The sequence below is a fragment of the Ambystoma mexicanum genome, chromosome 1p (assembly GCF_040938575.1).
Source record: "Ambystoma mexicanum isolate Mex_15411 chromosome 1p, UKY_AmexF1_1, whole genome shotgun sequence".
Lineage (NCBI taxonomy): Eukaryota > Metazoa > Chordata > Amphibia > Caudata > Ambystomatidae > Ambystoma > Ambystoma mexicanum.
In genome coordinates this window covers 1477162766-1477179428 of record NC_090921.1, presented here as the reverse complement: position 1 = coordinate 1477179428, position 16663 = coordinate 1477162766, and the positions used below count along the sequence as shown (strand labels likewise).

General features: G+C 45.5%; 1 protein-coding gene across 2 annotated transcripts in view; it reads left to right on the top strand.

The window, feature by feature from the left end:
• TTC24 (tetratricopeptide repeat domain 24) overlaps positions 1 to 16663 on the top strand; it is a 639301-nt gene that overhangs the window by 482626 nt on the left and 140012 nt on the right. For both annotated transcript variants that reach the window (XM_069607144.1, XM_069607145.1), the window contains one exon: positions 9694 to 9835. In XM_069607144.1, the coding sequence (XP_069463245.1) occupies positions 9694 to 9835 (142 nt within the window). The remainder of the gene's footprint in view (positions 1 to 9693; positions 9836 to 16663) is intronic.

The window sequence follows — 16663 nt, the reverse complement described above, 5'->3', positions numbered from 1 at the left end:
AAGCAGAGTAGTTAGTGGCAGGAGAACAAGGCGATGTTCACAGGTAGCACAGTGACGAGTTGACTCGCAGCGGTCACAGAAGTTCACAGATAGCACGACGATGAGCAGATTAGCTTCGGTCACCGGGGTTCTCAGGTAGCACGTTCACAAGTTCACTTGCAGTGCTCAAAGATGTTCTCATGATAAATATCAAGTGGTTTATAAAGAATTACAAAAAGGGGTGTGAATGTGAATGAATGACGTGTATATGTCGTGGTATTATGTGGATTGCAGGGGCGCGGCCTGCTTCAAGGGGAGCCTGCCTGGAGACACGGGGTCTGAGGAGGGCATGTGAACAATGACCCCTGCGCGTAAGATACCTTTGAAGTGTACATGTTGTTTGGCACCTTGGCCGTTCGTGCCCCTGACAGCACCCCTTGGCAGCGCACATCCACTGGTGCCAACTGCCTTTGATAATGGAGGGGGGATGGATGGGCCTGGGGCATGCAGACAAGGCACTGGAACACTGCTGAATGTAGACACACTTGATTCACTGAAAAACTGAAACAACCATTGATAAAAAATATGTTGTGTTTTATTTTGTTTCTTATTTTGATGGCGCAAAACTACTACACATTGTAAAGGTCTGGTTGCAGCACAGTGAGGGAAAATGCCCTGTACTGACAGCTGTCACTGGGGAAAGTTTCTCTAATGGCACTAACGACACAGGCGGGTATTACTCGTTGAACGTGGTGTCCAAGCCTCCCATGAAGCCACCATGTAAAAGAACGATAGGCCACCAGCCTGCACCACCTGTGAAAGAGAAAGATACAAACTGTTTTTTAAATGACCAAGATAAGTGTATTAAGCCTTGGTTGTCAATGACAATTCTTGTATCCAATGGCATTTTTGCCAGGACAAATGCTACCTAGACACTGCACAATATTGAACGACTTTTATACAACTATTACTAGAGAATTGCAAGACTAAATTGGTATGACAATGATATATTGAAGTTACGACAATATGGGAGACAACCATGAAATAGTAGTGGCCTAACTGACATCACAACCAGAGTAAACTTACTCGTTACTTGGATTACGAGGGCGAACTGTTGTGCGAAGTTTGTGCATAAGCATCATCCATATGACTAGGCTCAGGCTCTTGATTTGTTGAATCGTCCTCCACACTGTCGTCCAAAGCCCCATCTTTTCCGCATCTTTCTCTTTCCAGTTATTCCGGAATACTCGGGCTCGTACTGGTAGGGCATTATTGTTGCCATTGTGTGTTAAACGAACGAAAATAATTTATAGCGATGGTACTGGTATCTGTTCGCACGGGCTACAAGCAACGAAGGTAGCTGACCAGAGCACAGAAACGAGTCACAGAATACTCAAAGAAATACAGTGAGAGGAATGGAATAGAAAATCTGATGTTGTGTGTTGTGAAACGGTCTGTTTATACTTATTGAGGAAAGAGGCGTCCTGCTATTTCCATGGTGACAAGTCATTAGCTGAAGCGCAGAGAATGTTGACACGAGACATGCTTTGGCATTGTGAAATGGGCGGTACGCGTGTAGTGATGTCAGGCTCAGGGGCGGGGGATATGATTTAGTGCCGCAAAGGCAGTCCCTGCTGGGCGATGCTTCAACTGATAAGATCATCACAAGGTGGCCGCACCCTGCGGCCTGATTTCGCTTGTGTACAAAAGACTAAAACTCTGGTAAGGTGCATAGGAAATGTTTGTACGATCGATCAACGTATGGTTAAAAACACATGGCCGAACCATAAGGACAATAATATTTCTGACCGCACCATTCCTTTAAGTTTGGATATTACCAAAGCTAAGTCCTCAGTGGTTAAATATAGGGAGAGCCTCATCCCTCACAAAGGCTATATGAGCCCCACTAACCCCAATGTCGGAAGTCAAAGGCTTTTTTTTACTAGAGATGCCTTCTCGGGTCCCCTCCAATTTCCGTGACATGGCATTCTGGATATCAAGTGTTAGACTTCGAAAGTCGCACAGATATTGAGACCTCCGTCCCCAACTGTCACACAAGGAGATATCAAAACCGCTCCCTGTATAACCCTTGAGGCCACAGGTGGAGAAGTCCGGAACCGCAGAGTGCTGGAAACCCCAAGGAAGCTGTTAAGGAAAGGCAAGTAATTACCAGGCAAGCAAGACAATTCGGAAAGTAAATGAAATCAAAACAAAGGGTTTTACCAAACTTTGGCAGGGGGAATGAGGGAACACCTAGCGGGGGAAAGGGTTCCAGGACTCACGCAGGCAGGTTCAGGGCGTTGCAGAAGTGGGAGGAAACCTCTAGAGATCATACAGACTCCGCTTGAGCCTGTTGTTCAATCAGGGTCTTTTCTTGGCAAGAGGGAAAAGAAGTCCGTAGTAATCCGAGGTCAGCAATGACAGAAATCAATCCTGGGTCTTTTGAACAAGGGCCAAGAGTAATCCAATAGAAGTCCATAGAACGATCCGAAGTCGGTATCCAGGGTAACAGTCCAGAGTTCCAAGAAAGAGCACCAAAGGGTAATCCAAAAAACAGTCCGTGGGACAAAAGCCGGGTACAGGTTTCCAAAAACACAAGCTGGATGCACAAGAGCCAAACGGAGTTTCCAGGAAAACAGCTGTGAAGCGCCGTACGAAAGCGAATCACAGCTTTTGTATCGATTGCTTCCTGGTCACGTGACGTGGGACCACGTCACGTGATCGTGGATCCAGATCACGTGATCGGGTAGACAAGACAACGCAACGCGAATGCGCGCCTCGAAGCGCGCTGCTTCCTAGTCTCCACAGCAACTGCCAATGAAGAAAGGGCCGCAAGCGTGAGTGTGGAGTGCAAGCGCCAGGCTGATGCTGCGCCCGTCCGCGGGCCGGGCCGGATCGCCAACGTGAGCCCCGGAACCCGTGGGAGGTGAGTGGTGGGCGCAGTCGGGCTGAGGGGGACTTGGAATCACTAGTGGGACGGGCAGAGGATATGACATCAAAGCACCATTTGTTGTCTCTAATAATGGTGGTGGCCTTCGGTTGGGGTATCGTCTCCTATTCTTTGAGAATCTTGAACAGTTCCCTCGAATCAGAAGTAGCCTGAGAAATTCTTAAATTATGATATGATTTCTTGGTTGCCACTATGGCCGCTTTATAATTCTTAGAAGCGACTTTAAAGTTTGTTAAGGCTACAGGCGTCTGATTGGCCTTCCAAGTATAGAAAAGTTTAAGCGACACGGCTTTAAGTGTTTGTACTTCAGGGGAGAACCATGGTTTACTTTTTTTTTGCTCTCAGTAAATTTCTTTTTGCGTTTAAGAGGAGCAAGAGTATTAGCCACTATATCCAATGTGGTCTTAAGTTTAAAGGCCATGGAGTCTGTTGTCTCTGTGTCTAAGATATCTGAAGAGAGCCTGAGCACAGGTTCAATTCTTTCATAAGTCAAAAACTTGACACTCCATTCCAACACTGAGGATGCAAGTTTTGGCATAATTCTGGTAGGGAAAGGCGCTGAGACTGAGAAGTGCACAAAGGCATGATCTGACCAGGGACAGGGGGATACCCAAACATCATGGCAGGGAGTATTCACAACTGATATCCAGTCAAGGGTATGACCCAATACATGAGTAGGTACATGAATGATGTGACTAAAGCCCAGGTCTAAAAGGGATTGTGAAAGTTCTGCTGCCACCGGGTCATCCTCATGTCCTAACCAGTAGTTAAAATCTCCCAGAACCATAATGCGTGCATTAAGCTTCATAAAGGGCAGTAGGTAGCTGGATAGCGCTAGGATAAAATTGTCTGTGAAGGTGGGTGGGCGGTATACGAGTATGATGTCTATAGTTGAAACAGCATTCATTCCAATTTTCACATGCAGAAATTCCACACCATCCATCAAATGACCTTTAACTTCCCAAGCAGATAAAGTGTTTTTTAGTAACTACTCCTTCGAGGAGAAAGAGAGACACCAAAAAACCAAAGCTATGAAGCACCCAGCATACCATGCACCTTCAGCGCTGTTGCTCGCTATGGCATACCAGGAACCAGAAATGCTGAGACCTGTGATCCTTACATCCGGAAGACATCACAAATCCCCTGCGTATCCAGGTTAGAAAAGGAGGCAGTGCTAAATCGAAATGTTTTGCATGTTTCCATTTACAGTCTGGTCCATGGGGAAAAGTCAGTTAGAGATTGACCTACAAGAGCAGGTGAGCGTCCAGCCAGTGGGAGTGGGAGGAGATAGCTACATCACAGACTGCAGTGTATAAGGGGGAAGGTGAAAGGGTTGAGTGTGGGTTGTTTGGATGAGGGCACGGGCGATGTGGCAGACCAAGAGATCCGGCAGTCGAATGACAATGAACAAGAGCATGGATGAGACTAGCTGAGAGAGTGTTGAAGGTGAGGTATTGGCTGGTGAGTGAAAGTGGTACTTGGGTGTGAGAGTGCGTGTATGGTGTGTGAGTGAGACAAAGTGGAAGAGTAGGGGAGAAAGTAAGAGTCAAAGGAGGGTGAATGTGAGAGAAGGAGGGGGGGCGAGTAGTGGCAGTGGAGAGTAGTGGAAGTGGAGAATAGTGGGAGTGTAGAGTAGTCGGTGTGGGGATAGAGAGGAGTGGAGACTAGTAGAGAATACAGTGAAGGGTAGGAGTTAGGAGTATATGTGAGACGGAATAACATCGGATGGCTAGACCAGAGAGAGAGGGAGAAAAAATAGACGGTAGGAGGAGGAGATGGGGAGAGTAGAAGGAAGGGAAAGTAAGGAAAGAATATCAGGGTGAGGAATATTAGAGAGTGGGAAGAGCGAGTGAGACCTGGGTGGTTGGAAAGCACCATTTCCTGTTTTGAAGACTATTATAATTCTTGTGGGACACCAGGCTAGGATCCACCTAAAAGAACTGGGACAGAATGTGGTAAATAAGGCAGTAGCCAATAAGAATTTAGATAGTAGGGGTTACAATCTTTAGTGACCATCTTGGGGATTAGGAAAGTCTTAGCTAGGGCTGAAGAAGCTCACTGGAAGACAAGAGAAAGGGATAACCCTTAGTTGAACCCCTTGAAAATGATAATAAATATCCTTCAACACTCTTTCAGAGCTAATGTGTCCTTGAGTCCATCTGTGAACATCAGTCAGCGGCCCCCACCATAAAGGCACTTCTCTGAGGGACTGCCCGCTATCTGTATTACCTCCTACTTATCTGTTTCTGTGAGAAATGGCATACCAAATGTTTGAAAAATACAGTATAAAAAAGTGTTTTGCCTTTGAAAGTAAGTTCTGCTAAATAACATATCAACAATATTTCATGTGATTAAAACTATTCACCATGTGAACAGTGGATCCCACCAATTGGTTGTTCTCTTCCTAGTGCATCCACTGCTTTGTTGTTGAAACCAACAGATTGGGAAGCGGAGATCATGGAAATGATTGCTCTCAACCAACAGCTTCAAACAATTGTGATGAATCCTGCACAGACATCACTGAACCCCTTCCTAAGATCTCCTCCCACGTGGCCAGGGGAAGGCAGAGACTACCTGATTGATCCTAACTGTGGAGGGTGGCATATGAGGGAGGATCACATGGAAGGAGATGGCTGTCAGGGGGAAATGGTGACTCCTTTGGGGAAGACACCGTATTCATCTTCTTGTGAGGACGAGTGTTCCTTGATTCCCAAATATCTGATGGCATGCTGTCATTGCATAAGTCCCTCTCATGAGAAAACCCAAGGAACCCTCTGTAAAAGGTGTCCTAAACAAAATAAGTTGTATACCTTGGGAGTGCCTCAATTAGATGTGACCTCCTCTAATGTCATGATTCTGTCTTGGGTAAAAGCCTTCGCCCTAATGTTAAAACATCCATCACTCATACAACCTCTCCTAACTTTAATAACATCCAATTCAACAATCAAATAGGAATGAATAAACATAAAAGACTCAAACCCTTTATGGACTCCAAAATCCATAATGCCTGTGATGCTGGAACGAGGAATCAATGTGGAATCAAGAGTCAATGTGCCATTAAAACAAATAAGCGGTTTAGTTGTAAGGCAAGGCACCTCAGCGGGGCATTTAACCTTAAAAATGGATTGCAGCTGAGAGGAAGAGGGAGAAGCAGGAAAGGAGCTACAGAAGCAGAAGTTGCCAGGTGAACGCCAGCAGACACCGGCACTAGAAGAGACTTCACTCTCCCACTGTTACTCACCGCTCCGGTAATTGATCACTGCCTGTAGATAGGCGACCTTGGAGACGGTAGTTTCCACAGATATTCACAAGACAGCCTCTGGTAACCCGACACCCCCTGAATTCTAAGATTCAGGCTTCCTCAAGGAGGGGCTCTTTTCTGCAATGTGCCCTTCTGCTGTTTCAACCTGAACAGGCAGAATTGCCAATCACCTAAAAGAGCGGGGAGAACACACATCGCCAACCAATGCTGCAAAGAAATACAAAGATGGTTAGAGGAGCCAAGGTATGAAGGAATGCAAGAAAACAATAGTACCAAGGAATAACTAGATAGGATTTGAGGTGTGGACTCTGCTATAGGATTAACCTACAAAAGAAATAAACTATTACCCTCTACATAAATGTAATATACCAGAGCATCCCAGAAATAAATGGATAAATAATTCAAACACAGACCTGAAGGGAAAAGTGGCAGGATTGAATGAAGTCCAAATAGAGGGAAATCAACGAAAGGACAAAATAATAAAAAGGTAGGTTAGTACAGGAGAGTAACCCGGGCGGCATGAGGGACGCACTAGTGACAGGTTGGTGCATGTACCGGAAAGCGTCAATATGCACTTGGTGAGTAGTTCACTGTGGAATGTTGAAGTCCCAGAGGATGTAGAAACCAAGTTCCAAAGTTAAGGATAACGGTGAAATCCAGCAGAGTGGGTTAACTAGTATGAACGGTTCAGGATAGCAGCAAGTGAAATGGCCTGAGGAACCAGAAAGAGGCCGTGGATGAGAACAGAGGACAACCAATTACCTTAGTGGGCCGTAGTACCAGGAAGTCACTGAGGAAAAAGGCAGGCAGACCGTGAAGAAGTCCGGGTCAGTAAAGGAGCGGGCGTAACCAAACCAAAGGAGTATCCAAATGCAGTCCAAACTGAATAGCCAAGGGTTGGGAACCAGAAGATCAACAATAAATCACTGACTGAAAGTCAGAAGAGAATACGGAACGTAACCGCAAGGAGAGCAACGCTACAATTAGCAGCAGAGAGCTGTACGAGTAGCGTTGCTTTAAAGTACAGAGGGGCGTGATTTAGGTGCACGTTCCGTACGCCTGCAAGGTGTCAGCTGACACGAGACGCGCCGGCGTGCAAACAAGCGCCATGGCAACCTGTATCGATTCCAGAGGAGAGCTCGTGAGTGTGCTCTTCTACGCGTGAACGCCGCGGATGAACTGAACCAGCGCTGTCATTCCGCGTTGAATACGTAACACCCAAGCTGTGGCTTGTGGTCAGCTCAAGTATGAAATAGCAGGTGTGCAGAGAGGCGAGGAACCAAACATGGCAGCATCTATAAGGAGGACGGGACACTGGGAGAGCTGTGGTCCCTGAAAGCAGAGAGGCACGGGCTCCTAGAGAGAGACCCAGATGGCGAGAGAACTGAAGAAGCACCCGACATGCTGAGACTCTGCATAGCAGGACTGCTGTACTGGGCAGCACCTGAAGCAGATGCTGAAGCTGCCAACAGTAACTGGTGGCCTCAGAAGAGATACATGGCACCGGGGCACTTCCTAGCATTTTCAGCTCCTGTAATTATGTCACAAGGAATCCAAGAGCAGAGAGAAATAAGAAACAGGAGGCAAGAAGAGTTAAAGGAGTGCCTATTTGAACCCCCTAATTAGCAAAATATAAGCAGGCAAAACCTGCGCAATTCTCCATTTATGTGGGCAAATCTGTAACCCACATTGCCCACGGCCAACAGACTATTCAGAAGAAGTAAGAAGGCACGAAGGGGGCAATTCTCTATTTATGAAACGTCAATTTGGGGAAACCTGTAACCCACATTGCCCACAACCAAAAGGCTATTCTGAAGAAGGAAGAAAGCAAGAAGGGCACAATTCTCCATTTATGAAACATCAATTTGGGGAAACCTGTAAGCCACATTATCCATGGCCAAAAGGCTTTTCAGAAGAAGTAAGAAGGGAAGAAGGGTGCAATTCTTCACTTATGAGATCACCTTGGGGAAAACTGTTACCCATATTGCCACTACCAGAAGACACAAACTGTAGTAGTGGAAAGGGACCATTAGTAGTTAGTCTGGCAGGCGAGTAGACCAGGAATGGAACAGTTGATTTGAAGAAATGTGGTTGTGATAAAAAGGTGGTGGAAAGACATTGGTAATTATATCATTTTGATAGACTGTGTTATCACCAAATGTAGTTGTTACGCTATTCTGACAAAATCATTCCTTTTGAAGAATAACTCTGATGTGCTAATGTTTGCTTTAAATTGTGAGACAGACAATGGGGCTCATTACGAGTCCGGCAGTAACTGTGCCGGAGGTGCAAATATTTACCGGCTCCGGACTTGCTGGAAACACCAAGCTATTACAACCCCGGTAGTCCGGAAAGTCAGGCGCCTGTACATTGTAAGTCCCCTTTGCTGTGGAGTCGCAATGGGGAGCACAGAAACACCGGCACTGTTACTAACGGTGCTGGTGCTTCCGTGACAGTCTGCCTACCGTGGCCGTTGTGTCCGGCAACCTTTGACCTGTTGGGCACAGTGGCTCTGGCAGGCAGACTTGTAATTTGCCGGTCCGGAAATAACGGTGCCGGTATCCTTACCGGCACCGTTGTTTCCGGACCGGCAAACTTGTAATGAGGCCCAATGTGTGGAGAAAGACAATTACCTTGATTTGTGAATTAGTATCTTGTGGAAGAGAAATCTGCCTTATCAAGAAGAACACTGTGGAAAACAACAATTGCTTTGGTTTGTGACAAGTGTTTGTAAAAAAGACATGTTCTTTATCATATGGAAGGACGCAGTGTATGGAAAAGACCTTTTGTATTGAACTGAACAGAACTTTTCTAAGGGTATTCCTGCATTGATCCAGGGGAAGGGAGCACAAAGCTGGCCACTAGCAGTACTTTCGAACGCTTATAGGTTTGCACTTTTGCACTTTTGTGTTCTTTGTAAAAAAATGTTGTTGTATGTATTAGTGTGAGGATCAGATGTTTTTTGGACACTAGGTCATCTTTCTTTAGTTTTAGTTGGCTAGGTAGGGACAGTCTCCTTAGGATAGGCATTTATCTCACCCCCTTTTATTTTAATAAATGGCAAACATTGAGAAAACGATACCCCAGTGTCCGTCTCGCATTTGTGACCCCTCACACACTTCAATCCTTAATTGAGGAGGAAGCAGGAGTCAATGTGCCTTGCATTCTATATCAAATGTGGAGGAAGTGGACGTTCATATACTAATGCCACTCGCTAGTTATGTGGTGATGAACCGCACCAGAATTCCTGGTAACTGTTAAGCTGTTATGGTGTGTTTCCATTTCACCTGCTCAGGCTACTGTTCTGATGAGGATAATAATGGTGGTGTCATTGCCTGGGTGGTTCATGCCCCACATACCAAACCACCTCTGTTGTGTGCAGAAAGGCCTCTGGCAGTTACCCTTTGACTAATTTGACTAATTTATGGCTTGGATTCTGACTAATATTGTTTTGGATCTGCAAATGATACAAAAAAGTTTACAATTTCTATATCTTTTAAAGAGACAAGTCTTGATATAGAGTCAGGCAGACCAGAGGATGAAGACTCGGATAGCTTGACTGTGGTGACAAACCGGCACGCTGAAGATACAGACCAGGAAGACATGGCCCCATTCTACCACAACAGTCCGCTGCAGGCCAACAGGTAGGGGCCACAAGTAATGAATACGTGTACCCAAGATATGGTCTACTGTGATTGACAATAAATTTAAAAAGTTTGGTTTTGGCTAAGAGTCTTAGGAAAGTGATCTATTCTTCAGTGTTGTGCTATTACCACAGAACAGAGCAGAAATTATAGCTGTTGCATGGGTCAGTTGTAGGGATTTATTACATTTCCATCCCAGAACAAGGGTGCAAACAATTTTTTTTATCATATGCTTTTACACAAATGTACCCTGATTTGCTAAAGAAACATTGAATTAATTACTACCAATAAGCTGCAGCATAATAATTGAATTGATAGGTGGGACGGGGGCGCAGGGCACAGGAGAAGCTGGCAGGGAATTGATTTGTTCGGAAATAAAATGGCTTTTCAATTCATGTAAATGAATGAAAAATTGTCCTGGCAAAGATTTAGAGAAAGGAAATTCCCCAGAAATTATTTCTTTGAGAGGGCACTGACATAATTTAAGACACATGTTCCAAGGATTGGACAACAAGAGTTCACAACCCCTGCTCTCAAATGTACACACCTAGTATAACATAACAAAATGTAATGTCATGTGAAGTGGTCTTATATAGTGCTCTTCTGCCAATAATGTTGGCCTCGCTGCACATGTCTCTATAAGAAATGAGGGCAGGTTGTGTTAGTCGAATAGCAGGAAGGTAGATGCAGAAACCTTTGGTGTTGATGGATGCAGGTTGGAAGTACCTGTAACCTGTGCGTTAATATGAAAATGTCTAAGTTGTTTGCGGTTTTTACTGACAGGGCAGGCTAGCCATATGGGCATCTCCCGGATTGCAGAGTGCAGAAATTGACAGCATGGTTGTTGATAGAAGATGGATAGGCTCTGAATCTGTCAAGTACAATAGACCAAGAAGGTCATCTGTAGGAGTGTGGGAGGTGTAAGGGTGCAGTATTTTAGTAGTGAGAAGTTAGTTGGGGGTGAGGGTGGGACAGTGGGGGCTATGGTGGTGTCCTTTCCTTGCTCTTGGTGATAGATTTCACTGAGATTAAAGGTGCCGACCAGCAATAAATGTGCATGGTTGCAGTGTGGAAAAGCCATATAAGTGTTTCAAAGCAGCTCCACGTTGTGTGTATGTGCACACCAACAGAGTCTATGCATATGGTTAGCAGCTTATGTGTTATGTATGCATGCAGCAATTATTAGCTGTGCAGATGTAGTGTATGATAAACACAGATTTAGTCTAGACAATTTCTAGCATGCAGGCAAAACTTAATGAGTCAAACATTTTAACTAGAGTTTCAGGCAAAAAACAGTCAGTCTAGCATGTGTTATAGGGTCAGCAGTATGATGAGCTATGCTGATGTATTGGTCGCTGGGCAGATTCTCTCTGGATAATTGCTATTGTAAACACAAAAGGATTGTAGTTGGAATTTCAGGCAAAATCTAGCTTTGTTATGGTGTCAGAAGTATAGTGAGCTATACAGATGTAGTGGATGCTAAAACACAATTCATGCAGCTTAACACAATGGGTCAGTCAAAGATATTTTCCTAGGATTTCAGACAAACAACAATCTAGCTCTGTGTTATGGGGCCAGCAGTATAATTAGCTATACTAATTAAATGTTGTTGTGCAGGCTAACACAACGATTCTATACAACTTAGTGCTAGGTTTTATGGATGGGGCATATATTTCAAGCTCAGCAGCTGTGGTGTGCATACAACTGTAATTGTAGAAATAGAATTGTAATTGGAATTGGTTATTTATAACGTGCTTAATGCCCAGAGGTTTCTAAGCGTGGACTCGGGGATCGAATTTATGTTGCTCCATGACGTCTTGCTTCCAAGCCAAGCGCGTTGCCGCTGAGCTATCCTCCAGAGACAAACTTAAAGTGAGGACTCTTCTTTGGTCTTCCTTGCTTTAATCATGCTTCCCCAGTCCAGGTTTCAGGATTCTGAGGTTCCTCTTCTCATGCTTCATCTAATACTCTGGTTTCTCCAGCTTAACCTTGGTTTCCCGCAGCACTTGTAGCAGGACTGCTTGGGTTCCTCCCAAACCTCAGATACTTCACCTTATCAGTTAGGTCTCTCCCAGTAAGAATTTGCTTTAGGTCTCTCCCAGACATGAGTTTCTCAGTATTCATTTCAGTTCTCTCACAGGCCTTGGGTTTCTCAGCATTCACTTTAGCAATAATGGGTATTTCTCATTCTTTTTCTGGCAGACAGTAATATTTTACCCTCCTACCATCTCTCTTGTAAGTCTTTGCGAATTCAGCAGGGTGGAGTTCCCTAAGAGATTACGTTTTTTATTTTACATTTTCTTTTGTAGGAGCTCAATTTTATTTGAGAGTGCTACTTGAATATTTGTACACCAGGACTTGTCCTTGGTGCATGTGCCCGTAGGAGGAGAGGGGGATTCTAATTCTCTTAAAATAACGAAGAGTTCTCTTGTGTGAGAGTTGGCTTTATTAATTATATCATTGTAAGTATCTCTTTTGATCTGAAGGATCCCAGATTTATATCTAGTGGAGATTTTGGAAAGTTTTTCCTTGTTCTCCACTGTGGGGTTGTTTTTCCAAGAAGATTCTGCACTTCTTTTTTCGTTACGTAGTGCTTTGAGATTAGAGGTGAACCAAGAGTTTAAGTGTGCACAAGGCTTACCTTTGCACAACTTTATGGGTGCTATTTTGTCCATAGTTTGATTGACTGTGTGGTTGTAGAGTTCTACAAGAGCTGTGGGGTCAGAGCTATTATATGTGAAATAAGTGATAGGTTGGAGTAACGGTAATAAGTTCTCCACTGTGATATTACGTTTGTTTCTCATAAATGCCAGGGGAGTGATTGGGCTCACCAGATTACGTTGTGGGCAGTCTTGCAGTGTGAAGGAGATAAGGTGATGGTCAGTCCGGGCACAGGGTTCATTGGAAATGATTTGGGACATTATTTTGATATCGCAATTAAGGTCAGCTAGTCAGTCTAATGTTCTACTTTTAGTATGAGATGGAGAGTTGATACGGTGAGTAATGCCTAGTTCAGTGATAGTATTAGCTGGTGAAGTAGCATCGTCATCTTTTAGGTCATTGAGACCTAGATTAAAGTCACCTAGTACTATTATTTGAGAGGTGGGTGTTGTATTTATGGTGAGTATTGAAGTGATATCTTCCTCAAAAGTTGAGATGGGGCCAGGTGGTCTGTAAATAAGGCGCATGGTTATAGTACGTGACGATGTGAGAGGCAATTTTGCCAGCAACTCTCTTGAAGAGAAAGGGAGATGTGGAAGGACCCTTAATCCCAGTTTAGTTTTAGCAATGAAGGCAATGCCGCCTCCTCTGGCATTTTCTCTGTCTCGTCTTAATAAGGTACAATTTTCTGCTATAGCTAGTGAAAGCATCATGGGCGTAATTTTAGGGGGGGCGCCCCCAACATTTTCAGCAAAGTTTCTCCACTGGAAGGCATAGGACCTGCAGCTGTATGAAGCCAAGTTTTGATTATGGCTAAGAAATAGTTGCTTAGAGACAATGAGGTCAGCAATGTCTAATGCGTGGGCTACCATGGATCTGGCATTCATCAGGGCATCTTTGATATGAGGAATGTCAGTATCAATTCAGTTAGGCGGATGGCACCTAGCTTTTTGTGTTGTTACCTTTTTGGTATAGATGTTTAACTTTTGTTTAGTTCTCTTTTTATATAAGATTAGAGTACTGGGTTGTCTGACACTGTCATTAGCTAGTGGTTGATATGCCAATTTCAATCTATATCCTAGTCTGAGGTTTCTGGAATTCGTGGGGCATGGTTTGTTCGCTGACGTCTTAGTGGCGTATAGTTGTAACCACTGGAGTGGTGATAATGGGCAGGTAACTCGTTTGCTCTTAGTGGTGGGGGTGTCAGGAACAGGTTGAAGTGTTGGCAAGAATTTGGTTGGTGTGATGCGATCTGACTGTGGAAGTGGATTGGTCATGGTAAGCGGGAGCCGAAATGTATGTGGTGTGACACTTGTTGTGATAGCTGTCACCAACGTATTGTGTGTTTGGAGGTTCGTCATAGTGGAAGTAGTAAGTAAAGGTAGTGTGAATATGACGAGAGAGCTAAACAGTGTGAGTTTTTATGCGATATTGGTCATGAGGCTGTGCATGACTTAATAATCAATACAGCTAGGTGTGTGAAGTGGAGATTCTGTTGGGGGTCAGGGACAAGGCATACGATCATGTGAGGATACTGAAGTGTGCAGTATATTTGATAAAGCTTCAGTAATACAAAACAAGTTGTATGTTGGTATGTGGTGACGTTAAGTATCCTAAAGTAACTACATATAAGCGGCAAGTGGTCAGACAGTGCAGAGTGTAAAACCAGCACCGGATGTTTCGGTACACAATGGTACAGTATTAGTTAAATACCAGTATACAGCAGTTAAAATAAACAGTGTTATGGGTCAGCTATTGGCTACCAGTGTTCAAAAGTTAGACAATACAGTGATACCAGTATTCATCAGTTTAACAATAAAGTGTTATGTGTCAGCTACTGGCGTTGACAAGGTATAATGCGATTGGTACAGGTGGTCTCTGTGTCATAGATATTACCAGCAGTTAGTGAGATATGCATACACCAAATTAGACTACAATTTGTAGGTGAGTAGCTACTGTGCTGAGTGAGCAACACGAAAGGCCTAGTGATCACCATGGCCCTCATTACGAGAAGCGCAGGAAAAACGCAGTCATTACTGGCATGGTGTAATTAGAGTGTCCGTGTACCCTCTACACCGCAAATAGCGGCTGATTACGAGAGCGTGAGCATGTGCGAACGCCCATGCCAGTAATGGCTGCACCGCCATGCCGCTAAAGACCCCCCAAACCTCTGATAGCGCCATCACGGGACCCGCCGATACCGCCTCCACCCAGGAGCAACCCCTTAATAACGGACCCGGCAATACCATCATGCAAATACCGGGTTCGTAATACCGGACCTGGAAGTAACGTCATCGCGCCAGAACGGGAAATGCGCTGGCGGCCATCTTAAAAAACACAATCCATTGCAATCCTCTTAACACTGCAGTGGTACAGAGTGGAGTGCAGGCCCAATCAACCCATCATGTCCAAGGCAACTCGGAAGTCCACCCCCTGCATGCGCAAGAAGCGCGTCTCGGACGAGGAGCTGAACATGCTGGCGGACACGCTGGCAGGCCATGGCAATGAGGTCTTTGCCAATAACCTGAAACGTGAAGCCCAACTTCGCAAAAAACAAATATGGGAGGAGGTGGCACGGAAGGTGACTGCGGTTGGCACCACCCCCTGCACGGTGAAGGACTGCAAAAAAAGGTGGGACGATCTACGTCTCCGGGTGCGCAACATACTTTCAGCCAACCGCAGGGAGGCCATGGCCACAGGCGGTGGGGACCACTCACCCACCAAATTGATGCGATGGGCGGAGACGTGCAGCACCATGATCAACATGGAATGGATCGAGGGCTTTGGAGAAAAGGTGTGCCGTCATCGGGAGATGGAGGTGAGTGTCCCCACAAACCCCAGAGAACCAAAGCATGACGTAGCACAACAGATGTGAAAGTGAACCAAGCCAATGCATGGGCCATCATACACACATATACAGGTCCATGTCCAGTTGGTGGCCCAAACCCTGGCACAATGAAAAGCATGCTGCGTGCCAATCCCATTACCAACAGACACCCAACACACAGGGATCAATCACATGTCACACATCACGCAAACCGCAATACAACGGTATGCTACCTAGTACACATCAGTCCAGAACGGAGAGTCCACGGCGTATGCCAATATGGCCCCCTGTAACGCTCACCTGGTGTCCACGGGGACGTCACTCAGCCTGTTCTGACCTCTTACGACCTCGAACCCTTCCCTGGAGGCTATTCGACTGGAGACTGGGCCTGAAACACAGGATTGGTAGAGTTTGACTCGCTATTGTCTCTGTGTGCTTGAACTCCTTCTTCCCCGGGGTCCAACCCTTCCCTTTGATCCACAGCTCACCTTGTTTTCTTGGATAGTGTTCTCCGTACTGCCTTTAGCGCAGGGGCGCGTTGATTGATGCGGGCTTGTTGCTGCCTAGTTACTTCACTGGCAAGAGTCCGACAGGTAAGTATAATGAGTCTTTTGAACAGTTCTCTAACTTCGTTCCTTTCCTTCCTTAGATGATGGCCGGCGTCCAGGGATGGCGGCGTGCTGCTGAGATGAGTAGCGTTGAAGGTGAGTGAGAGCGCGATGCACCCCTTTCGTATTTGCATTGCACTGAGTTCTTTTTCTGTGTCTTAAGTGCTGCAACGTTTTCAGCGTGGGTGCCGGTTATGAAGAACAAATGCGGTGGGTAAGCGCGGTACGTGGCGCCCCTAGATGTTTCCACGCTAACCTGGGGTGTCATTTCCCTCTTGCAGATGGATGAGAAGTTCTGAAGACAGAGTTCCCCCAGAGCGGCTGGGATTCAGGTAAGCGTTTGAAGCTCGTACAGTATTAAAAAATAAGCGAAGGTTTGCAGAATGCTCACTAATGCCTTTTTTCTGTTATTTTCCCTTTTCCTTAGGAAGCGGCGTGCCGGGATGGGAATGACTCCGCCGAAGATGCCCGCAGAACAGAAGGAGCGATGACTGATGGGCAGAAGCGCCGCAAGGTAAGGCTGTTCCTAACGGTGTTCTTGTTCTTGCAGGAGCTGAGCGCAGAAGAAAGATGCAGGCCTACTGGAGACCGATCCGAACACGGTCAGTGTCACGCTGCAGGTGCAGAAAACGCAAAGCATGTTTCTCAGCCTGGGTGTGGCTTAAATAGTCTCTGGGTATCCCAGGTGCCTCTGGGCTGAACAACAACACAAAAGACTAGACCACACATGCA